Source organism: Tursiops truncatus, chromosome 7 (assembly GCF_011762595.2).
Source record: "Tursiops truncatus isolate mTurTru1 chromosome 7, mTurTru1.mat.Y, whole genome shotgun sequence".
NCBI classification, from domain to species: domain Eukaryota; kingdom Metazoa; phylum Chordata; class Mammalia; order Artiodactyla; family Delphinidae; genus Tursiops; species Tursiops truncatus.
In genome coordinates, this window is record NC_047040.1 from 110,964,870 (window position 1) to 110,991,007 (window position 26,138).

At 46.2% G+C, this 26,138-nt stretch overlaps 1 protein-coding gene across 1 annotated transcript in view; it reads right to left on the reverse strand.

The window, feature by feature from the left end:
• LOC101323231 (uncharacterized) overlaps window positions 1–26,138 on the reverse strand; it is a 250,157-nt gene that overhangs the window by 138,305 nt on the left and 85,714 nt on the right. The window contains 1 exon segment of the mRNA XM_019931812.3: window positions 2,379–5,990. Within this exon segment, the coding sequence (XP_019787371.2) occupies window positions 2,379–5,990 (3,612 nt within the window).

Consider the following 26,138-nt stretch of genomic DNA (forward strand, 5'->3'; position numbering starts at 1 on the left):
GAGAAACCCACGCACTGCAACGAAGAGTAGCCCACACTCTCCGCAACTAGGGAAAACCTGCGCGCAGCAACAAAGACCCAACGCAGCCATACATTAATTAATTAATTTAAAAAACAAAAAACACATGTACCCTTTGATTGTGCAATCCCTCTTTTACATCCTTCAGAAATAAAAGCATCAATACCTCCGGACATCTGATCAAGGATGTGTTGCAGCATTACTTACAATGGCCCCAAACTAGAAATTACCTCAATGTTAATCAATAAAAAAATAGTTAACTAAAATACTATATAGCCATACTATGAAATAGCATGTGACTTTCAACTAGGGAACAATGTATATAAAACCCCTGGAGGACTGTATTTGCTGTATTATTATTATTTTTGTAATTTTTATTTATTTATTTATTCATTCATGGCTGCATTGGGTCCTCGTTTCTGCACGAGGGCTTTCTCCAGTTGTGGCGAGTGGGGGCCACTCTTCATCGCGGTGCACGGGCTTCTCACTATCATGGCCTCTCTTGTTGCGGAGCACAGGCTCCAGACACGCAGGCTCAGTAATTGTGGCTCACGGGGCTAAGTTGCTCCGCGGCATGTGGGATCTTCCCAGACCAGGGCTCGAACCCATGTCCCCTGCATTGGCAGGCAGATTCTCAACCACTGCGCCACCAGGGAAGCCCATGCCGTATTATTAAAGTAAACAAGATAGTTACAGAGTAATACGTGGGTATGATCCCACCGTGTAACCCTCTCTTCCCAAATCCCCCTTACAATCCTGTGTATGTGTGGAGATAATGCAGATCACACACATGGACTGCTGACGTTATTGCCTTCTGTGAAACGGGATTGGGAGACTTTGTTACCTTTTCTCTTCTACATCTGTATTGACTTTGTTTTTAACTTTACTAATAAAAATTAAAAAAAATAAGTAACACAACAAGGGAAAAAGTGCTTGAAAGTTAAAGTTTAACTCTTTACTGATGAGGACATATGTTGAGTAAAGTGACGTAATTTCAGCCGGTAGCGATCACTTTTGAATGTCTAACGCCTAATTCCAGTGTGTTGGGAACACACCCTGTGAACTCCCACCTCTCCCAGCTCGCTTCCTCCTAAGCAGCCCGCACAGGGCCTGGAGGCCGGAGTGAGTGCCCCACGCCTGTTGGTTGTAGCCCACAGGTTGTCCCTGTGCTCAGGAGGTGTCGTCTATGAGAGGAGCAGGTACGGGGGCTTCAGCAAACACCCGGACAGCCTGCTGTGTTTAGCAAGCAGTGAGCTGATTGAAAAGGGGCCAGGAAAGGACCAGGCACGAAGCTAGCGCTGGATAAACGTTCGTTCCTATTCCTCTTTCTCTTTCGAATCTTACGAGAGAGAAGCCCTCGTATGCGTGCGCATCAGAACCCGTAGGAAGGCTAGAGAGCCTGAGCTCAGGGGAGAGGGAGACCTCGGCACAGCTGGGTGGCTGACACCTGCCGCAGGCAGAGTGGCCAGCTCGCCAAAGGTGGGGCCTCGCCAGGACCCGGGAGGCAGCGCGCAGGGCGCCTGCACTTAGCCCTGCTCGGAGGCTAACGCTGAACCTGAGGCTCTTCCACACCAGCACAGCGCTGGGCACGTGGGAGACGCTACACCTATTTGTCTAAAGAAGCAAAGGGGAGAGGGCACATGGTTTCAGGAGTGGACAGGGAAAAGGGAGGTTTGCTTCCACAGTCCCAAGACTACTCTTTCCGGAATTTCCCCAAAGCTACCTCCTTCCGAGGGCAGCCTGACTCGTGAGAAATCCCAAGCTGGTATACCCTTCCTTGTGCCTGACCCACCAGCCTGTTCCCTGTCGTCGGTGGATGCCTTTGCTTTGGGGGAGAGACCCTTTTCTTTTACCAGGAATTTCAGAAGCACCAATAATCTCTCTCCTTACACTGAAACAAATTCAACTGGATCAGGTTTAGATTTAAAAAATAAACCCATAAATATACTAGAAAACAACGTGGGGAAATTTCTTTTTTAAATGTCACAGCGGGGAAGGATGAAGGTTGACATAAGAAAGCCTGCCTCAATCACCCGATACAAAATGGCCAAAGATAATGAACAGGCAGTTGATACAAAACGGGAATTCAGGTAGCTTGAATTACACAGGGAAAAAAGAGACCACACAAGATTACAATGAAATGCCAATTCCCACTTGTTGGGCAAATTCCAAGAAACTGGTCCGGCTGGGTTGATTCAGGTGGGGCATTCATGTGTGTTAGTGGGACGGTCTCCATGGAAGGCAGACTGGCCTTCCCTTCCCTCCTCTCCCCTCACTTAGGGAAATGTCATGTGTGGTCCCCTCCTTCTCGTGCCTTAGAAGGTAAATAAACAGGTTGGTGTGAGTCACAGATAACTCACCTCACTCCCAAGAAGGTCCTTAAGCGAGGGTGCTGTGCTCAGGCCACAGGGATGCTGGCCTCTTTTCCTGCTCTCTTCCTTCTCACCCTGGTCTAGTGCCTGCAGAGAAAGTAGGAGGCTTGTCCAGGCCTTGGGGCTTCCAGGGGCCTCTGAGCTGCTATCCACATGGCTGGAGCTTCCAAGAGAAACCGCTGAGATGGCCCTGCCCCTGCCAGGGTAGTGGAAATCCACCCGCTGGGCACCAGGCCTGGGGCTCTGGGGCTTGGGGCTCAGGGGCTTACAGGGCACACCTTGGCTTCCATATACCAGGCAACAGGTGGAGCTGGAGGGAAGGGTGTGGCTGATCCCAGCCTGCTGCCTCTCAGGACTGGTGGGTGACAAAGGCCAAGACTTTTCAGGAAAGTTACCTGAAGGTAGGTATTTACCACTTTCCTGAGTGCTTGTACATGTAATAGTTGGTTCACTTTTTCTCCTGTTATCTGAAGAGACCAAACTGCTGGATGACAAAGGTGTGGGGGAATGTGGGAGTGTCCAGTGATCTCTAAAAACGTAGCAGCTCTCTTTGTCCTCTGCCTGTTCCTCGCGGTGGCTACTGGTGCCTAGTGGGGAAGGTCTGGGGGAATTCAAGATCTCCGGTCCTGGAACCAGACTCACTAAGGAGGGCCTTTTGGGGCCCTCAGCATCTTTGCTTTTCAGAACTGTGCGCCAGGAGGTCTGGTGCAGCCTGCTCTTTTTCTTCTGGTCCTTGAAAGAACCTGGAAAACATTCACCAGTGTTCTCTTTTTCCAAAACTCTTGACTCAAAAAAATTTGCAAGGGTCTTGTGAGCTGAGGCCAACCTCGCGCTGAGCCTTTTCTCTGGGGTTTTGAGTCTCTTGGCGTCGCAGCTTTCTGAGGACTGTCTTTTGCTACCGAGGTCCCCACGCGTCTCCACGTGGCCCCCTTCCGTCAGCCCTGCGAGCCCTCGGCCTGCGTCCTGGAAGCCCATCCCGGGAGAGGCGCTGGCGTGCGCGCATCGTGGAGTCCCGACCCGGCCCGACGCGCTCTGCCTGCTGGCCACCGGGGGCAGACTGTCCGTGCACAGCTCCTCCAGGCAGTTAGAACCCCCAGGGCGGCCCCCTCCCGGGCTCTCGGCGGCCGAGGGCTTGCCTTTCCGTAAGGAGGTCACCTTGGGAAACGCCAACCGCCTCCCGGGCTCCCGAGAAGCCTGGCGGAGCCGGCGGGGCGGTCCGGGCAGCCGGAGCGCACGGGTGCGGGCAGGGGCTTGGGCGCCGGGCCGCTTGTCCGCACCGCCCTCTGCTGCGCGCACTTCTAGCGTGTCCTCGGGGCCCTGGGCCCCGGGCGCCCCAGTAGCTTCTTCCCTGGCCGCCCGGGTCCCGGAGCTCTGGCTGGCCCCGGGCGGGTTCTCTTCCGCAGGCGCCCCTGTGCTCAGAAGGCCCCCTGCGGCGCGCCCTTGGGAAGACGTCTCTTCCCCGCCAGGGGGCCTCTCTTCCGAAGCCGCTTGGGGGATCAGAACTGTCCCAAGCTCTGCGGCTGGGGCCACCTGCCGAAGAGCCTCGTCTTCACCTCGCAGTCCGAGGGCTGCTGGCAGCTCACACTCATTGCCGTAAGTTTGTGGTTTCCCAGGGCGGGAAACCACACATGGGGTCGCTCCAGCACTGCAGGGAGACCCTGGTCTTTCCTCCAGAAACTCACAGGACTGTGTTTCTGGAAGAGGACCCACTTTCCTCCTGGTGGCCTGCAGCCCTTTCTGCTCAACAGCGACAATGACGAGCGTGCCCTTAGAAGACGTGTCTGCTTTGGGCTCTAGCGGGAGGCCCTCTGCCAAGGGCGTGGAACCACCCTCGTGCCCCTGGTCACAATCCTCACCCCCACAGGGGCAGTGAGACACGGCGACAGCTGCGACTCCTGAAAAACCCTGCGAGGCATTTTTCGTGAAGTTGGGGTCTGGAACCATCACGTCTTCTGCTTCCTTTGAAGTGTCTGTCGTGCTTGACTTCAGGGTGGTCTCTGGAGCATCTGAGCGATTGCTTACTCCAGAGCAAACCCCCCAGTCTTTGTTCCACACCTGTGACCTGCTATTGCTGGGATGATGTGGGAACTTGGCCCTAGCAGGTGGCTTTCTTTTCTCACTGAGGATATACTTTGATGTGTAATTACTGGTTTGGTTTCCTGCCTCAACAGAAATGTCCTGAAGGTGCTTCTGTTTATCACTCACGTCTTCAGCATTTGGTGCCAGGCCAGCACTCAGGGGTTCCTCTGTTCTGCTTTCTGGGCCGTGTCCCAACTTGCCCTCGGCTGGTACCAGCACTTCCTCTGCGTTGCAGCTCACCAACTCTGAAGTAAGGCATGAAGAGACTGGGCGGGACCTAGACTCCTGTCCTGACGGGTTTTCCAGCCAGAGACTTTCAGAGGGCGTGTCCTGAGAGGCCCTTTTCCAGCTAAGAGCGCTGGGTTCACACTGATCCTCCAAACCAGGAGCCTTCCTTGGGGAAGCAGGAAGCAAATGAAACAGTTGGGTGGGAACAGGGTAAAGAGGGTGTTGTGTTCTTGGAGCCCGTTCTGCTTCTGTCCCTTCCTTCAGATGGCTCCCAAACTTCACAAAGTTCTGCCCTAGAGGACCCTCAGAGTATCTTAAGGGAAACTCTGCTATGGAATGGGCCCTGTTCAGCGTTGTCATGTGCCGACAGCAGTGCCTTGGGAATGCCTTGCCCTTGTCATCGGTCTTTTCTGGGGCGCTATGGCAAAGCTTGGCATGTAGGAGGCATGACGTCCCTAAAGGAAGCTGGCAGGTGGCATCAAAGCCGGGCTGGGAGCAGAGCAAGCCTGTGTTCGGCGCGGGGCCCGGAGTCCTTCCCTGCCCTGTCCTGGCTCCCGGAGGGGCTGTGAGAGGCAGCTGGGTTCCCCTGTCCCTGTTCTGGATATTCGGCCAGCTCCGGCCCTGTTCACAGCACCAGAGAAGAAAGGGCCAGACTGCTGGGATGCCCAGGTAACTCTCAGACCTGGATTTCTGAAGAGAAAAACCAGAGGCCCCCCTGAGGTCTTGTACAGTCACCGCCTTCGCTGGCGGGAGGCCGCGGCTGCCCGTGGGCCCCTGTGCACAGCCCTGTGTGTGGTCAGCAGTCCCTGCCAGCAGTGACGCTTGCTCCGGGCTCGCCACGTCCTCCCAAAGGGGCACAGCCCTCACTTCTCCAGCAACTGCAGCAAAGGCTCGTACCCCACTTTTGCAGGACTCTTCCTTGAAGTCAAGGTACAGATCTAGTTCCTCTTCTGGGTCAAGCCCAGGGACACCAGTTGAATGCTGCTCCTGAAGGGTTCTGGATGCTGGGGTGTCACGGCATCCCCCGCGTGCTTCTCTGTCCTCAGAGGTACCATCTGGAGTGAGGCAGATTCCCCCTAGGAGGTCACCAGGCAGGGGCTCTGTGTCGGAAGCACTTCCAAAGGGGTCAATTTTTGTGTCTGATTGACTTTCACTCTGGTGGGACAGTGTCTCAAAATCACCGTGGTCTGTTTCCCGGCTCCGTCCCTGTTCCTCTGGTTCTGCGGGAGAAGGGGGGAGCTCCTTGTCTTCAATCTCACCTTCACCTGGCAGGTGTACACTTGGCTCTGGAGTCTGGAAGGGCAAGAAGAGAGGAGTCACAGACAAGGCCTGAGGACATCTGCACACACGTACACTGCACCTGCCTTTGTCAGAAGGAAGAAGGTTCAGAAATGTTTCATTTGTTCCCCATGTGAAGAGAAAAACCAGAGGACCCCCTGGGCCTTGTACAGTCACCGCCTGTAGGAAGAGAGTGGTAAATATGAAGAAGTACCTTTTTTTTTTGGCCGTACACGGGCCTCTCACTGTTGTGGCCTCTCCCGTTGCGGAGCACAAGCTCCGGACGCGCAGGCTCAGCGGCCATGGCTCACGGGCCCAGCCGCTCCGCGGCACGTGGGATCTTCCCGGACCGGGGCACAAACCCGCGTCCCCTGCATTGGCAGGCGGACTCTCAACCACTGCGCCACCAGGGAAGCCCAAGAGCTACCTTTTATTAGCACAGAAAAGAAGAGATGGAGCCAAACCCAAACAGTAGGGAGAAAGTGTAGCACATAGTTAAAGCAACCCTATTAAAAATCAGAATAGGCGGAATGAGCATGTGCAGTTTAAGTACGAACTGTTGTCTGAGTCATGGTGAGAAGCATATCTGTGCTTAATGTTTTCAGCAAGAAAGAGCAAATGAATATATGCTTGCTTTGTGTTCTGTTTGTTGTTATGTAACCAGTTAAAGTCAAGGCTCTTACACTTAGAAGTGTTTTCTGAGTTAGGTTTGCTGCAGCCAAAAGAAAGAAAGAAAAAAAACCCACACACAAGAATTATTGAAATTGCAATCATATTTTGGGATGTTATAAATGCCCAAGACAGCTTTGAGAACAGGAGGAAAAGGAGAGAACTTGTGCAAGTATTTGCAGAGTTTCTTTCTCTCATTACACATTTTTCAATCAACTTGTTATAATATCATTTATATGCATCCATTTACAGTGTATAGATCTGGGGACTTCCCTGGTGGTCCAGTGGTAAAGAATCTGCCTTACAATGCAGTGGACATGGGTTCGATTCCTGGTCAGGGAACTAAGATCCCACATGCCACAGGGCAAGAGCCCACGTGCCACAACTACTGAGCTTGCGCACCTCAACTCAAGAGCCTGCGTGCCCACGTGCTCAGGAGTCCGCGTGCCACAACTAGAGGAGGGAAAACCCACAGGCCACAACTAGAGAGAAGCCCACGTGCTGCAACGAACAGCCCGTGCACCGCAACGAAAAAGATCCCACATGCCTCAACGGAGGTCCCGTGTGCTGCAACTAAGACCCGATGCAGCCAAAAAAGTGTACAGTTCTGAGCATTTTGACAAATGTATACACCCATGTAACTACCACCATGATAAAAATCCTATTTCCTTTTCCCAAAGAAGTCCCTGACCCTCCCCAGTCACTCCTCATCTTGAGGCAGGAGATAGATGGGCCCCAGGCTGAACAGCTGAAGTTTCTTCCCTGTGGACAGAAACTCCATAACAGCAGGAGCGAGAGAGGAGGCTGGACCCTGCCCAGATAAGAGATAAAAAAACCCCCACATATTCCTCGTTCTCAAAGTCAAAGAGACCTTCCTGACTACACATGTGCAGAAAGGCTCCTTGGGGGTCAAAAAGGGAGGGGGTGCCACCCCATAATAGGTGATGTCAACCTTCCCACAGGCCTCTTCGCTAGAATCCACCTTGGCTAAGAGATGTGCCCACACTCATGGGAGGACCCTGAGATGTACCAAATACAGACTCAGAATCAGGCAAAGCAAGATGACTGGCCAAAGGAAACCTGGAAGAAATGCCCCATAAAATTGATTCAAACTACCACGAGGGCGTGACTTTCTCTCTGAGCCCGCCTGTGTGTCTATCCACATGTACCCTTTTTCCTCCTAATAAACACTTCACTTGCTTCACTACTTTCCGTCTCTATGTGGAAATGCATTTCTACACAGCTGACGGGCCAGGGCCTTGTCACTGGCCACTGGTCCCTGGTGGTCTAGTGGCTAGGATTCAGCGCTCTCACAGCTGCAGCCTGACCTCAGACTCTGGCGGGGAACAGAAAGCCCGCTTCAAGCCTCTGCAGGCCGAGGCCACCCGAGACCCTCTTCCTCCCTGTGCCCTGTTTCTGCCACACAGTCTAGATTTGCCTTTTCTAGTTTCAGATGACCAGAATACGCAGCATGTACTCTTTGGGGGCTGGCTTCTTTCTCTCAGCATAATACTCTAGAGACTCATCCATGTATCTTGGTTGCAGCATGTATTATACATACAACAACACCTTGAACTTTGTGATAACACTGTACCCAGCATTCAGTTCTCAGACGCTCCAAAGATTCCCCAGTCCTGGAGTAGGACAACCACTTGGCCCTGCGTCTAGCTAAGGCTCCTTCGCACAAACTTGGTACAGAGGCTGTTCACTCAACCAGCCCTTCCCAAGCACAGATTCTGAGGACTTGTCATTAGAGGTTTCTCAAAATAAAATTGCTTTTAATCCTCTTTACCTAAAAGGAGAAAAGCAGACAAACACCAAAGCATGTGATGGGTGAGGTATTTAAGCTACAGGGTAGATTCAGAAAATCGGAAATAATATGATACTATAGTTTCGAATATGTCGCAAAGCAGAAAGGAGCTGGGAATAGGAAAGGAAACATTAAAAGTCAAACCATTTGGAAAGCAGGGCTGTGTGGTGGCCACGTGATATCCAAGAAGAGGGAGGAATTAGGGAAGCCCTGGTCTCCCCCAAGTCCACTGCAGGCACATGCTCCCGTGGTCCAACTCCCAGGTGGCAGGCCCCTCACTGCGGCAGGAACAACAGTCTCTGGCCTACAGAGACTTCTGCTTCTGCTCAGTAACTCCTGCCGTCAAGAGCACCTCCGTTCCCTCACCTCGCCGACCTGTTATTAAACTGGGAAGGGACCCCTTGACCATAGAGCGTTTCCTCAGCTCTGTCATAGCTCGATGTCACCTCACAGACTCATATGGGCATCAATATTCACGTTTCAGGCCCAGAGAATTCCAAAGTCCCAAATCCCAAATGACCAATGATCTGGACATTGACTACGCCAAGATGTCAGAGGTCTCACTCCTGACCCCACCCCCTGCTCAGCATGGTGACCCAGGACACTGCCAGTTAAAGGAACGGTACTCCCTGCCTCGGTCTTGATGAGAGTCAAGCCTTTCTTTGACTTTCAGGTATGCTGGCAAGAGGTCTCACTCTGTTTCAACGAAAATAAAAAGCCTTTGATGGGGACGGGGTTGGGGGGACCCCTCTAAACTCTCTCAGATTACAAAATTGGTATAGTCTGTGCAAGATCACTGGAAATCCAGCTTTAATATTCCTTAAAGTGTTTAAATGCTGAATATGAAGAGTACCTTTTTTAAAAAAGCATTTGATTTGGTTGAATATTAGATTCTAAATCTTATGAAGAAAGTTTTTTTTTGCCCCCTGAGTTGTTTCAGGAGTAATTCTCAAATACGTAATTTCTCAGCACAAATCCATATAATTTCAAGGTTATCCCTCAGGGATGGTCTGGGGGTTGAATCTACAGGCAAAAGTGTTCTTTTTGCTGAAGCTCAGAGTTATTTCTGGGGTTAGGGGTGGGTCAGATTTGAATGTTTTTAAGCAGAAAAGCTCTCTTTATTTTGTCACAGGCCTGGCACTTCCTAATTGTCTTATCTCTATAATTTTGTGAGGCTTCAGACACTAGGGCAAGGTGTTTGGACTTTCTCCTGTAAGAAACAGAGAGCTGCATGCAGTGGGTGTTTGCACAGAGGGATGAAGTGGGTCCAGACAATACGTTAGGGAGTTGAGAATGGTGTTGACAAATGGGCTCCAGCACCCTGCCCCCAACCCTCCTGACTTTCACTTCTTCCCTCACCTTCAGTCACGGGGCAACAAACCTCTCTCCATCAGAATTCCTGCCCCCATCCCCCAGAGCACCCCATCTTCTTCCCTTTTCAAACTCCTCAGTAATACAATTTACATTTTATCTCCACACTTCCTCATCTCCCAGTCTTTAAAAAACATTAGTATTTGATGACAAGACATATCCCTTCTAAATACAAATTCAGTTGCAAGCCATTAGTTTTAATAGGTGGTATTTGCATTATCTTGCAGTTCTATTGTTTTTCTAACTTCCATTATGATTTGCTCTCTGACGCATAATTTATTTAGAAGTAGGTTTTGGTTATCTTTTTGTTTCTGATTTCTATTGAATTACATTGTAATCAGAGAGTGTGGTCTGTATGATTCTTTGAGATTAGTTGAAACTGGCTTTATGGCACAGTACAAGCTCCTGTTGAAACCACGGGTAATCATTAGCTAAATCCGTGTCACTTGTAATCTGCCTTCATTAATCAAAGTCATTTTAATTGTTTCTACAAAAGACTTGCATTTCCTCCCAGTGGCAATAAGCCTAAACAGTAAGATGTTTGCCTGGTTGTTTTGCAGAGTCAGCTGTCTAGTTGAAGCTGAGCTGGTTAAGACTGCATGGGACCCCGACCCTTCAACGGGACCTGCTCCAGTGTCCGCTCAGTGACCTTTGGAATCTGCAGAGGCGCAGCTTAGTTATGGCTGCACAGAACTGCGATCATCACACATTTTTCCAATCACCTTTCCCCATGCTGTATTCTTTAGCCCCTAAATACCCCGAGGCCCGCTTTCGGGAGGCGGATTTGAGATTTGGTCTGCAGTCTTCACGCTTGGCTGCCTGACAAAATAAACGAATAAACAGTCTCTTAGGACTTTCCTAGTGGCGCAGTGGTTGAGAGTCCGCCTGCCAGTGCAGGGGACACGGGTTCGTGCCCCGGTCCGGGAAGATCCCACATGCCGTGGAGCGGCTGGGCCCGTGAGCCATGGCCGCTGAGCCTGTGTGTCCGGAGCCTGTGCTCCACAACGGGAGAGGCCACGACAGTGAGAGGCCCGCGTACCGCAAAAAAAAAAAAACAAAAAAAAAAACCAAGAGTCTCCTGCTGCAAACCTCCCGTCAGCGTTTTGGCTTGCTGGCAGACGGCAAAACGGACCTGGTTCTGTAACACTGTTTCATAAGTGTTCCATGGGTGTTTGAAAAGATCGTGTATTCGCTGCTTGTTCATTCAGGATTTAATAATAGCTCATCAAGCTTGTTCAGTGTTAAATCCTTGTCAAATCCTCATAATTTGACTAGTTTTTCATCTGCTATTAAGTACGTTGAAATCACCCCCTGTAGTGCTGCGTTTGTCAATTTCCTCTTTTAATTCTGTCATCTTTCAGTTGACACGTTTCAGTGTTATGTTAGTAGGTGCATAAACAAGTTCTGGCTCTTTTTATTATTTCTTAGTAACTCTCTTTATCCCTAATAAAAGTTTCTACTTTCAAGGCTGTCTTCTCTAATAAACCTACATCAACTTTCTTTGGGTTAGTATTTGCCTAGTATATATTTTTCCATTCTTTTTTTTCCAGTCTTTCTATGTTCCTTAGGTGTGTTTTTCATAACTAACATATAGCTGGGTTTTCAAGATCCAACATTTCAATTACTTAAACAGAGAGTTTAACCAGCGAGCATTTATTTGGGTTTCTATCTATCACCGTAGTTCATTGTTTTTAGCTCCACCCCCCCTTTTTTTCCCCTGGGAATTTCCTTTTTTTTTTTTTTTTTTTTAATGTGAACTCAACCGTGGTTTGTTTAAGAGCATATGTTTAAAGGAATGTAGAGCTCTGAGAAACTGCTCCCGGGCTATAGTCCTCATTTTGCCCCAAATGAAACTTAGCTCACAGCTCTGACCTTATGCATTTTTCTAAGTTGACACTGCCTTCCTTTCTTTCTTCTCTCCTCCTTCTGTCCCTTCCTTCCTTCCCTCCCTTTCACTATCTTTTCTACAACCTTATTGAGGTATAATTGACATAAGTAACTGCACATATTTCAAGTGTACAGTTAAAGTTTGTGTGAAACCGTCATACATCTGTGAAACCATGACCACGAGCAAGATAGTGAACATTTGTCTTGCTTCCAAAAGTTCCCTCATGCTTCTTTATAATCCCTCCCTCTCATCTCCCCTCCATCCCCAGGCGATCTTTATCTGCTTTCTGCTACGATAGATTAATTTGTATTTTCTAGAATTCCATATAAATGGAATCATACAGTATGTATTTTTTGTCCGGCTTTTTTCACTCAGCACAATTATTTTGAGATTCATCTATGTTGCATGTGTCAATAACTGGTTTTATTGCTAAGTAGTGTTCTGTTGTATAGATATACTACAATGTGTTTATCCACTCACCTGCTGAGGGACATTTGAGTTGTTCCCAGTTTTTGGCTTTTCAAATAATGCTGTACAATTCTGTACAGACACGTGCTTCATTTCTCTTGAGTCAATACTGAGGACTGGAATGACTGGGCCATATGGTAGGGGTATATGTTTAATTTCTTAAGAAACTGCAAACTGTTCTCCATCCCCTTTTACACCACCCCCAGCAATATATGACAGTCCAGATGTCCCACTCCCTTACCCACCTCTGCTATCGTCAGTTTTGTTAATTTTAGCCATCCTAGTATGTGTGAAGCAGTATCATATTGTGGTCTTAATTTGCATTTCCCTAATGACATATGATGTTGAGCATCTTTTTGTATGCTTTTTTCTATCTGTACATCTTCTCTGTGAAGTGTCAGTTCAGGTTTTTTGCCCACTAAAAAATACTGGGTTGTGTTCTTATTGAGTTGTAAGAATTCTTTATATATCCTAGATACAAGTCTTTTGTTGGATATATGTTTTGCAAATAGCTTCGTCCAGCCTGCAGCTTGCCTTTTTATTAACAATGTTTTTTAAAAGCAAAAGGTTTTAATTGTGATGAAACCCAATGCATGGATTTCTTTTTTTCAGATCATGTTTTTTGTGTGTGTCTAATTTTAAAAACTTTGCAACCTAAAGTCACTAACTTTTTCCTGTCATTTCTTCTAGACTGTGGTAGACAGAATAATGCCCCTTTTCACTGAAGGATGTCCATGTTCTAATCTCTTCTGGAGGCTATGAATGCCTAGGGCAAGAGGGACTTTGCAGATATGATTATGTTAAAAATCTTGAGGAGATTATCCTGGATTATCTGGGTGGGCCCAATGTAATCACAAGAATCCTTATAAGAGAAACACCGAGGCAGGAGAGTCAGGGAAGGAGATGTGATGAGGGAAGCAGAAATCAGAGTGACCCAAGGAAGGGCTACAAACCAAGCAATGTGGGCAGCTTCCAGAAGCTGGAAAAAGCAAGTAAATGGATTCTCCCCTAAGAGATTAGATCTCAAATGTTATCACAACAAAAAAAGAAATGAAAATTTCCCCCCTAGAGTCTCCAGGAAGGAGCATGGCCCTACTGACACCTTGACTGTGGCCCAAGTGATTGTCTGACAGTGCGAGTGTGTAGTAGCGTGGCATGAACAGGAGGCCCGTGTAACACATAACCATGACGCCTTCTAGAAAAAGGACCTGGGCTTCTCTAGGGGCAGAGGTCTGTTTTTCTCTCTTGCCTTAGTCTACATTTCTGTCAATGGCTCCACAACACCAAGTGTGCTTATCTTACTAGATTTTGGGGAAGATGAAGTAAGGATATCAGAGCCCTCTGAAAATTCTAAATATTCTCCTAAACTGTAAGATATATTGACCACCTCATGTTAACCATGGAGACTAAACACCCCATTCTGTCAGTTCTGTTCACACCAGCTTGCTCACAAATACCTTGGGGACAGAAATTATATATCTTGCTATCATATGTCTTGTTATCCCCCATAGTATCTAGCAGAGGCTTGGTACAGAGTAAACACAAAGAAAATATTGGAGAAATCTAGACCTATACAGAATCACCACTGCAACGATGATTATTATAACTCTGTGGCTGTGAGCATATAAGCATTTTATATCCACAGGACATTTTCCCAAATGTGATATTCAAAGGTACATTCAGATTTACATGCACGTCTTCCAATTATTGTGTGCACTAGAACTGTGCCAACAGATACAGTATCTTCTTGTTTTGAGTTTTCCAATTTGTGTGAGAATATTTTAATACAGAAATGAAATATTTTATTATTCTACTTGAGAAGTTTTTGTTGCTGTTTTTGTGGGTTTTGTTTGTTTGATTTTTTGTTTTCTTTAGGAAACTCACTCAAATAATTGGAATTAAACTGCAGTTCCTTTGAAGCCTCTGGCGAGAGGGGTGACTGTCCTCAAGGTCGTCTTCTGGTGGTTCAGGAGGCACTGTGATCCCTCCAGGGCATAGCTCAGGGCATGGCACACGAATGGTAAGATTTTTCCAGTAAATGTTTGTCAGGTGAATAAAGAAACATAGGGCAGTGACAGTTACACGGTGTGGGGTGGGGAGAGGCTAAAGCAGAACCAGAGGAAAGTTGAGGAGGTCAGAGGTACCCAGAAGCTTTTTTCTTGCCTTAGTTTCGGAGCAAGTTTCCGTATTACCCACAGTCACATTCGCTCACTTAGCAAACCTCACTCCTCACAAAAGTCTGACATTTGAACCTGAGCTAATCAGGTTTATCTTTCACTCTTTGAAAGATGCGGGTTTCCAGGTCAATTATTCACACTGACAAGGGTCCAAGGAGGATGTATTATTCCCTACACTGTCCAAGGACTCAGGCAGTCTCTACCTCATTGCACCTAAAGTACATACGTCTCACCCATTTGTTAGACAAGGTGACAGGACTTCTACCTGGAAGTCCTTTCAGGCAGTCAATATGAGTTACAATATGATCCTGGGAGTATTACTATTATGTTTATTTAAGAATATTTCTAGAATCCCAAGTGGCCTTTCCCCTTAAGTAGCCCCAATTCTGTACTCTCAGCCTGGATTTCCACATACACCAGAAACTATTTTCAAAGGTCCTGTAGTTATCTGCTGCTTTGTCTGATTTTTCTGGGAGAGCACGGATGCATTTGCCAAATTCTGGATTCAGGGTTGCTTAAGAAGTTGCCGTTTACTAGGAACTACTACGGGCCAGAAACTGCATCAATAAAAGACACACAAAACAAAGGCCCTCCTACCAGAGCAGCTGTGAACTAACAAGGGAACAAGCACTACACAACTAGCAAGGGTGCAATGGTACAAACAAGAACTGTCCACACATAGGCAAATGAGTAATTTCAGGGTGAGGAGGGTCTCAAAGGGTGTACATTTGAGCTGTGATGTGAGTGATGACGTTTCATGGGCACCAGGGGGAGAAGTGTGAAATGGGGAGTTGATGAGTGAGTAAGGCCACCACGGGGCCAAGTCGCAAACTGGTCCTCAGGGCTCTCCATTTTTTCTAAGTCAAGTCTTTGCTACCACACCTCTTTCTTATCATTTAACACATTGCGTTGTACTTATCAGTGTCATTTAATAATATCAAAGGCTGGAGGTGCCCAGGGAACCAAGCAGACGTCGTCACTGCCCCCATGACACACACAAACACCAAACAAGGACACACACATGTGTAACTACAAGTCGAGAGGCGGGCTAGGAAGCGAGAAAGCCCAAGAGGTTAGGGAAGGGCTCTGCAGGAGGTGATTAAGCAGAAATGATTAATGATTAAGCTGAGCAGGGCCAGCCCTGGGAATGGGTGGGGAAGAGAACATTCCAGACTGGGGGACAGGCTTGTGTGAAGACTCTGAGGTCCAGACACCTCGGCTCGAGGGAACCAAAAGAGTGGGCCACTGTGACCTCATGGTGAGGGGAAAAAGAGGCAAAGGCCGGTACTGTGGGTCTCGTAGGTGGGTTGAGGAGTTGGATTTTGTTCTGAGTTCAAAGAGGAAACCAATAAAGAGTTTTAAACAGGGAGTACCATGATGCGGAATGTCTTTAAAGTCACCCTGGCTGCTGTGAGGCCAGTCAGAAAGTTACCATAGTCATTCAGTTTTCTTCTCTATTATGCTCTGGTGTCTCAAGGACAGGTGGGCCCCCAAACTCTTGCACCACTGAGTAACCCAAGTTGTGAGAAAGTAGCCCAGGGCATTTAATCACAACTTTGAGGGGTTAAAAAAAATCAGTGACTCTCCTTGTGATGAGAATTTGCAGTTATGACAAACTATTGCCACTGACATCCTGGGTGACTTTAGGTGGCTTACGTCCTCTTTCTGCACCTAAGCATCCTCATTTGTAAAGGAAGGCACACGAGTAGATTAGCATCTTAAAAACTGCATTCTGACTGCACCTTCTGCCCTGATATGAAAGTGAGTTCAAAGGAGCATCACTCTACCCTTATAATGAAAAAGCCAAATTAGTCTCACATTCGTAACTATTGTGGAGCCATCACAGAGCTGAGGTTGCAGAGCAAACTACTGGTCCCAAAATATGCAGAAAGACAGGCATCTGCAGGGAGAGGGGAAACCCAGACATTCAAGGCCAGTATCAAGTGATCTAACATAGGCATAATTGGAATCTTAGAAGGAGAAGAGAGAGAGAATAGGCCAGAAGAAATACTTGAAGCAGTAAGTCCAATAATTTCCCCATATTAGCCATAGATATTAAAACCACAGATCCATACAGTTCAAAAAGGATAAACACAAAAGAAAAAAAGTTCACACTTAGGCATATCATACTCAAACTGTTGAAAACAAAAGTCAAAAAGAAAATCTTGAAAACAGCTAACGTAAAAAGAAACAATACACAGAGAAAAAAAAAGATAAGCATTAAAGCAAAAATTTTATCAGAAACCATGCAAGCCAGGAGACAATGGAGTGACATATTTAAGCAGCTGAAAGAAAAAAATATATTCAGCAAAAGAATCTTTCAAATATGAATAAGACTTTCTCAGACTAACTGAAACCAAGGGAATTAATTTCCAGCAGACCCACTGTATAAGCAATGGTAAAAGTTCTTCAGGCAGATGGAATATGATAGCAGACTGAAACCTGGATCTACACAAAGGAATGAAGAGTGCAAACCAGGAATAGAGAGAACGTTCTTAACCTGATAAAGGTTAACTACAAAAAACATACTTAGTGTTAAAACCTGAGTGCTTTCTCCCTAAGACCTCAGCAAGGCAGGATGCTTTCTCTCACCACACCTAGTCAACATTGAATGTTGAAATCTTAGCCAGTGTAATAAGACAATAAAAAGAAATAAAAGGAATGCAGATTAAAACGGAAGAAACTGAACAGTCTATGTGTAATTTTCTATATAGAAAATCCCAAAGAAATTAAAAAAGAAACCTCCTAGAATTAATAGGTGAGTTTAGCAAGGTGGTAAGATATAAGATCAAGAAACAAAATAAATTGCATTTCTATACACTAGGGGTGAGCAATTAGAATATGAAATTAAAAAACTGCATTTACAATAGTAGCCAAAAATTATATCCCTAGCTATAAATCTAATGAAATATATTCAGGATCTATATACTGGTATTTCATCAGCATGGCTTTTTAATCAGCACGGGTGAAAGAAATCAAAGAAGACCTGAATAAATAAAGAGAATATGGTGTTTATGGATTTCAAGATTTAATATTACTTAATGTAATTACTTAATATTAAGTAATATTGCTATTATTAAGAAGCCAATTCTCCCCAATTTGGAACAATCTGAGTAACAAAATAAATAACCATATTATTGAATTATAACCCAAAGGATAGAATAATTACCCATAAGCCCATATTGATGTGAATAAGTGACTGAATATCAGGGGAGAAGAGCAAGCTCTTCCTTGCAGAAAAATTCCAATTAATAAATGTGGAAGGAATGGTGAAAATAGAAAATCACTATTACAGCACCAGTAAGAGTTGCGTCAGGGAATATCTACAATGAACACTAACATTATGTGTAAGAAGCGATCAAAAGGGTCATACTTTGACTGAGTAATCTCACTTGAGAGATTCTACCTTAAGGAAAGATTCTGCAATGCAACATGTTCATGGAAGTGCTATTTAGAAAATTTAAAAAGGGAAATAATTTGTGTTCAACAATAGGAAAATGGCTAATCAAATTAAACAATATGCACTCAATGGAAAATTACACAGCCATAAAAATTTAATTAATAAAGGCTATTGAATAGTAGAAGAAATATATAATAATGCAGGCTAGAATTTTATGTATTATATGATTATAAATCATTAAAAAAATACAAACTAACAAACAAAAAAACCCTGAAATGAAATATACCAAAGAAACAACATTTTTGTTACAGTCAAAATTATTTCTTCTTCAAAACTGTCACATCAAGTTGGTTACATTACCATTTTATAATTTTAAAATATTTGGAAAAAATTTGATTCCTTTATGTAATATGAATTATAGGTAATTCTGTTGTTAATAATTCAAATAGACCTTCAGCTCCAGTAGAAAGGGCCTTCTACCTTCCCCATAGTGCTTAGTTGCAAGTCCTGATATGCAGAATAATCTCAACCGATATTTGCATACTGATTGATTTCCAATATTCATAGCTATAGGTGTCACCTCAAGAGTGTATAGTGCTTGTTTCTCTTCAGGTGACAGCTTTGATCTCAACAGTGGGGAACCAGGACTCCCAACCCCGCCTGGCAGTAATGAGGTGGATCTCTCCATCCCCTGCTAGAGTAGGGCCAAAGGAGGTCTGCTAAGTCACAAGGTTTAAATAAGGTCTAGAGTTTGTTCCTGAGTTTTCTTTTTATCTCCCAAATACTCTGGGCTGGGAACCTGGAACCATCAACAGGCAGAAAGAAAGGAAGGAAAGAAGGGAGGGAGGGAGATGGGGAGGAGAGAAGGATGAAGGAAGAGAAGGAGAAAAGTTTGCTCTGCTTCATTTGTGTGTTTATGGGGGTGACTGAGTGATGGCACAGAGAGGCTAATGCCATTGAAAGAAGATTTAGATTATGTACAGCTTCCAAGAGAAAGAGGCACAGCATGCCACAGAGGGCCACATGGGGAAGCACCAGTGTTGGTCAGGAGGCAGAAGGAGCAAGGGGAACGCCTAGGCTAGAGCCTTTACTGAGGCTTCTGAGAGAAAGACAGGACAAAATAAACAGCTTAGGACTGGCAAGTTTGAATAGTTACAGCAGGCTCTGGGATAGTGGTTGGCCCTGAGGTGATTTAGGGCAGGGAGAATATTGGCTTAGTATGTGAGAGTTTGGTAAGGAGGTGGTCCAGAGCATGGGCTCTGGATCTTAGGGAAGGTGTATACAACTTTGGCCATTAGTTTGGTCCTATAATTAATGGATGCCAAATAGAAAAATCTAGAATCTAAGAAAACACAGGACACTCTCTGTCTAAAGTTTCAGGAAGGGAAAGCCCAGCAGGGTCTTAGCAGGAAAATCTATCCCCAGTGGCAGCAGTGTCCTGACTTGCCTACAACAGTAGCCACAAAAGATCCCAGGTATGCCAAGCCATGACCTCCCCATCCCTCAACTATCAGCAAGAACAGGCCAATCTGTCAACAGCAGAACCTGGGCAAGCCAAACCACCCCCTGCCACACAATTGCCAGGAGCAGGTGTACCCTCTGCCTGCGCAGGTGGTGTCAACAGCCCTGGTGTCTTCTGGTCCTCTACCCAGCACCAGAAAGCAACACAGCTCTGGTATCTCCCAATCCCCCACCCAACAGCAGAGAACCTCCCAGACCCCATGGCTTCAGCCCTTCCCAGGGGCAGAAGATGTCCCAGGCAGGCACTTCTTTCTACCAATGGCAATGGCAGAGAGAGAGTGAGAAGCCCACTGGCACTGGGTAGCTGGAGAACAGCCAGGGGAAGTGCTCTCTGTTCTATGGGTTGGGATTCCCACACTCACCTAACAATGCCAGGAAGCCCAGGGCAGCACTAATAGGGATCAAGGGAGAGCTCAAGCAGAAGAATGAAGCAAATCAGAATAGCATTGCGAAAGCTCAGAAAACTAAACTGTCATTGGAACTGCAGCCAGTAAAATAGGCCAGACCTACATACTAAATCTGAACAGGGCAGAGGGCTTCCCTAGTGATGCAGTGGTTAAGAACCCACCTGCCAATACAGGGGACACGGGTTCAAGCCCTGGTCCAGGAAGATCCCATATGCCATGTAGCAACTGAGCCCTTGTGCCACAACTGCTGAGCCTGTGCTCTAGAGCCCACAAGCCACAACTACTGAGCCCACGTGCCACAACTACTGAAGCCTGTTGCCTAGAGTCTGTGTTCTGCAACAAGAGAAGCCACCGCAATGAGAAGCCCGTGCACCACAACAAAGAGTAGCCCCCGCTCGCCGCAACTAGAGAAAGCCTGTGCAGAGCAACGAAGACCCAACACAGCCAAAAAAATAAATTAATTAATTAATTAAAAAAAACTAAATAGCGCAAATTGTTGCTAAAAGAGATTTAAATAGGATCAAGAGTCTCTTAACATGAGGCTCTTCCTGAAGATGGTGGCATAGGAGGGTGTGGAGTTCATGTCTCCTCACAAGTAGGGCACCTGCTAGGTGCTTATGGGGGACCTCGGACACCTAAGGGGATGGGAGTAATCCTTGTGTGACCAGGTAGGACATGGGAGGGAAGGAGAGATGGAAGAAAAGTGGAGGTGGGACGGGACCAGCGCCCTTGAGTGGGGGCTGGGGGAGAGGAGAGGTTCCTACGCTCAGAGGGGCCCACTCACGGCGAGGGGATCAGCAGGCACGGACAGGGACCTTTGGGGGACTGGGGGATGGGAGGGGAATGAGGCCAGTGTCACCCCTGCCCACTTGGGCCCTGGCAATCCTGCTGGAATCCCGGGCCTGAACCCCACCCTGGGGCTCCCACAGGCTGCGTGGTTCCCAGGCCTAAGCCCCCCAACCAAGGCCTCTTCCAGCTGTGTGGGTCTCGGGCCTGAGCCCCGCCACCAAGGCCTCTTCTGGCCACACAGGTCCCAGGCCTGAGGCCCCCCTGATCCCCCTCTGGCCACATGGGTCCCACCTGAACCCCGCCACTGCCAAAGCCTCTTCTGGCCATGCGAGGCCTGAGCCTGAGTCCTGCCCCTGCCGTGGACTCTTCCAGCCGCATGGGTCCTGGCAGACCTGAGTACTGCCACCCACAAGGCCTCCGTGGGCCAAGCGGGTTTTGGTGGGCCTGAGCACCGCCCCCCATCAAAGCCGCCTCTGGCCGTGCAGGTCCAGGCAGAACGAATGCAGCTCCCCCTCCAAGGCCTCTTTCAGCTGTGCTGGCGTCTGTGGGCACGCCTATGGAGGCCTGCGCCCCAGCTGGCCTGCGTGGGCATATGTGCTCCGGGCCAGCTTCAGGAACAGATGCTGGTAAGAGGAGCACACGCAGAAGTGGGGCTGACACGGCAGGTCCAGAGACCTACCTAGAGGTCTTGGAGCCCTACTGGAGAGGTGGGGGTTGGCTGTGGCTCACTGTGGGGACAAGGACACTGATAGAGGAGGCACAGGGAATTTTTTAAGGTTTAAAATTTTTTTTATTCTTATCTTTTATTCAATTGTGTTTTTATTTATTTATATTCATATTATTATTATTATGTTTGCTGTTGTGGTTCTGTTTTGTTTTGCCATTGTTTCATTTCTATTGTTATGTTTTCTAATATATTTTAAGATTTTTCCAATTTTACTTCACATTTTATTCTTTGTTATGGTTCTGCTCTTTTCTGTTTGTTGCTTTCTTTTGTTTTTTTTTGCCATGCTGCGTGGCATGTGGGGTCTTGGTTCCCAGGCCAGGGGTTGGGCCTGAGATCCTGTGGTGGGAGCAACGAGTCCAAGCCACTGGACTAATAGAGAACTTCAGGCCCCAGGGAATATTAATTGGTGTGGGCTCTCCCAGAGGTCCTCATCTCGGCAGTAACACCCAGCTCCACCCAACTGCCTGAAAAATCCAGTGCTGGACACCTCAACCATAAAAAGAAACGAAATTGAGTTATTTGTAGTGAGGTGGATGGACGAAGAATCTGTCATACAGAGTGAAGTAAGTCAGAAAGAGAAAGACAAATACCGTATGCTAACACATATATATGGAATCTAAAAAAAATATGGTTCTGATGAAGCTAAGGGCAGGACAGTAATAAAGACGCAGATGTGGAGAATGGACTTGAGGACACGGGGAGGGGTAAGGGTAAGCTGGGATGAAGTGAGAGAGTAGCATTGACACATATACACTACCAAATGTAAAATAGATAGCTACTGGGAAGCAGCTGCATAGCAAGGGAGATCATCCACTTGGTGCTTTGTGACCACCTAGAGGGGTGGGATAGGGAGGTGGGAGGGAGACGTAAGAGTGAGGGGATATGGGGATATATGTATATGTATAGCTGATTCACTTTGTTATAAAGCAGAAACTAACACACCATTGTAAAGCAATTATACTCCAACAAAGATGTTTAAAAAATGATATGATTATTGAGGGAAACTGTGCAGTTTCTGTGGGATCTCTCTTATTATTTATTACAACTGCATGTGAATCCACACATTTTGTTTTGTTTTGTTTTGTTTTTGCTGTACACGGGCCTCTCACTGTTGTGGCCTCTCCCGTTGCGGAGCACAGGCCCCGGACGCGCAGGCCCAGCGGCCATGGCTCACGGGCCCAGCCGCTCCGCGGCATGTGGGATCTTCCCGGACCGGCGCACGAACCTGTGTCCCCTGCATCGGCAGGCGGACTCTCAACCACTGCACCACCAGGGAAGCCCTGAATCTACACACTTAAATTCTATAAACTTACACTTAAATTACATTAAAAAGCATAATTAATGAACACTCAAAACAAAAATAAATAAAGAATATGTTGCGAAATGCACAGCTTTACCATCAACTAAAGATGTGCAAATAGAGATGGCTCTATCTACTAGCATGTAGCAGTACTTTTACAGACCCTGAGCCCAGGCTGTGAGGATATGATGACACTGCAAGTTGTCTTTGTCTTTTATAAGTTCTGTCTGGCAATGTGTGAAAAGAATCAATAACATTTTTTGGACATCTGGAATTTGATTCAAATTCCTGGTCCATTACTTTCTGGCTGAGGGACCGTGAGAAATGGCATACACTTTTAACCTCACTTTCTTGATCTCCAATGACAGGGGTGATTACTTACAGGGCTGATGTGCAGATCTAACAAGCTCTTGTATAAGAATCTAGTACAGTTCCTGAGAACTAGAACGCACTCAGTAACATGTTAAATTCTTTTCAAAAAAGGAAAAAAGTCTTATAAAGAAAGTATCACACACAGATAGTTTTAAAGGAATGTACTGGGACTTCCCTGGTGGTCCAGTGGGTAAAACTCCAGGCTCCCAATGCAGGGTGCCCGGGTTTGATCCTTGGTTGGGGAACTAGATCCCACAAGCATGCCGCAACTAAGAGTCCGCATGCCGCAACGAAGATCTCACGTGCTGCAACTAGGACCTGGGGCAGACTAAATAAATAAATATTTTTAAAAAGTACACTGGATGAGATTAATGGAACATTAGACATTCTGAAAGAAGAGATTAGTGAAATTGAAGATGTAATGACAGAAGCTATCCAAAATGAGAGAAAAAAGACTTTAAAAATTAAAAAAAAAAAAAGGAACATCCTACCAAACATTCAAGGAACACGATTCCAGTCTCACCAAAGAAGTGAAAAAGTGGAATTGTTTCTCAGCTCCTTGAATGAAGATGGTATAATTCTGACACAAAAACTCAACAGGGGCAGCACAAGACACATTAATCTCACCCACAAATATAGATGCAAAATTTCTAAACAAAATGTTAGCAAAATGAGTCTAATGATGTAAAAAAAATAGCATTTCATGACCAGTTGTTGAAATTATTCCCACATAAATAGATTAAGTTTACCACAAAACTAGATTAAAGGGGAAAGAAAACACATGGTCATCTCAATAGATTCAGAAAAAGTATATGAAAATATTCACCATCCAGTCCTCATATCAAAATAGAAAGAGAAAGAAACTTTGAAAGATCTGACGGAGGGTATTCGAAAAAGCCTACAGAAAATATCACACTCAATTAACCTCTGAAAACACCGTTTCAAATTAGAAACAAGACAAGGATGGTTGCTATGACACTTTCAACACTGTACTAAAGATCCTATCCTGCACAAAAGACAGAAAGATGCAATAAAATACATGACTTGCAAAGGAAGAAATGAACTTATTGTCATTTACATACGTTCTGATAGAAATTCCAAAAGAATCTTTAGGCAAACTTATAAGCATTAATAATATCTACTATATTTCTACAATCTATCAAAGAATGGGTAGAAAGTGCAATTTTAAAAGATACTTTTTAATAAAAGCAATAAAAAACACACCTCAGTACCTAAGAATATATGTAAAAATATGTCCAAGATCTTCATGGAAAAAAGTTTTAAACTTTAAATGTGAAATTTCAATTTAAATATTTATTTATTTATCTGGTGGCACTGGGTCTTAGTTGTAGCACATGGGATCTTTGTTGTGACACGTGGGATCTTTTTTTTTTTTTTTTTAGTTGTGGCATGAGGCTTTAGTTCCCTGACCAGGGATGGAACAGGGGCCCCCTGCACTGGGAGAGTGGAGTGTTAACTGCTGGACCACCAGGGAAGTCCCTCAATTTCAATTTAAAATTTTACTGAAAGACATTAAAGGGCTTCTGGTTCTGTCCAAGACAGAGCAGACCCATTCCTCCCACATCCCTTCTCTTACAACCAAAAAACTGTAGACACAACAAACAAGCACAGGAAGTCTCTGGAAAGTGGGAAGAAGAAGGCCTCTGTACTTGAAGAAGGATGTGAATCCATTGGTTTCCTTACTTCCTCCCACATATCAGAGATCCTCCAGCCCTGAACCAACAATAGGCCCTAAGAAAAGCCTGTTCCTCCCAGTCAAAGGTCCAGGGAAAGGGCAGCCTCACATCAGGACACCTTTTTGGCAATACCTGCTCTGCTACTGCCAAACAGCAACCAAAACCATGTCCCCCCACCTCAGGGTTTCAGCAGGGCCGGGTGCCCAGGAAGCAGATACCCTCACCTGGGGGATCCCCCTTGTGGGCAGTGTCAGTGGCCCCAGTGGGAAGCAGACTTCCTGCTCAGTGGGAGCAGGTAGAGCTCTGATTGCTCTGCCAGTGGAGGGCCAGCAGGGTACAGCATGGAGCTGAGCTTCGACCCCAGGCCAGCAGCAATCAGACCTAGCAAGGCAGTGTGAGGAAGAGGTAATCACCACCATGGTTCACCACCACCTCCCTCCCACCCACAGCCAAGCCTCCACCCTGCCCCAGCATCAGTGAGGTGGAAGGGGTGCTGAAAGGCCAGCTCAGGGGCACTCTGCTTGCCCCTCCCTGCGTCTCTCCCTTAGTGTCATCATGGCCCAGCTGGGAGATGAGCTTCCACCCCTCCCTGCAGCAACAAAGCAGTATGAGTCAGCCCTCTGCTTCCCCTTCCCTTCCAGGCAAGGAGGCAATGTCAGTCAGTGCTCTGTTTTCACTGGGGTGCTGTTCCCAAGGCCCAGTGGGAAGTTGACATATACATCCACCCTGCCCTAACAGAACATTTCAACTGGGGAATGCCTGCCACAAAAAGAAGACTAAATCAGATCCAGAATCTTGTAATACCTAAAATGTCCTGGATACAACTGCATATCACTGGTCATACCAAGAATGAGAAAATCACTACAAGAATGAGAAAAGGCAATCAACAGATACCAACACCAAGATGAATCAGATGTCAGAGTTATTTGACAAGGATTTTAAAGCAGTCATCATAAAAATGCTTCAATAAGCAATTATGAATTTTCTTGACACTAATGTAAAATAGAAAACCTCGGCAATAGAAAAAAAATTTTTTTTAATAAAAAAGAACCAAAGTGGAAATTACTGAACTGAAAAACACAATAACAGAAAGGAAAAATCTGCTGGATAGGCTCAGTATAGAGTGGAGATGACACAGTGTAGAATCAATAAACTTGAGGACAGATCAACAGAATTTTCCCAATCTGAGCAATAGAGAGAAATTAGGTTGCAAGAGTATTAACAGTCTTGGGGAGCTGTGGGATCCTAGTAAAAGGGTATCATCAGAGTCTCACATGGAGAGGAGACAGAGCATGGGACTGAAAAATTATTCTAAGAAATAATAGCTGATGATTTCTCAAATCTGGAAAAAGACATAAACCTACAGATTTGGGAAGCAGAGAAAACTTTAAGTAGGATAAACAGAAAGAATTCCATGCCAAGTCACAGCATAATTGAACTTATAGAAACTAAAGACAAAGAAAAACATCCCGCAAATAGCCAGAGACAAATGACACTTTTTACAGCTGGCCACACAAATTGAATGACAGTGGATTTCTCATCTAAAACTATGGAGGTGAGAAGGAAG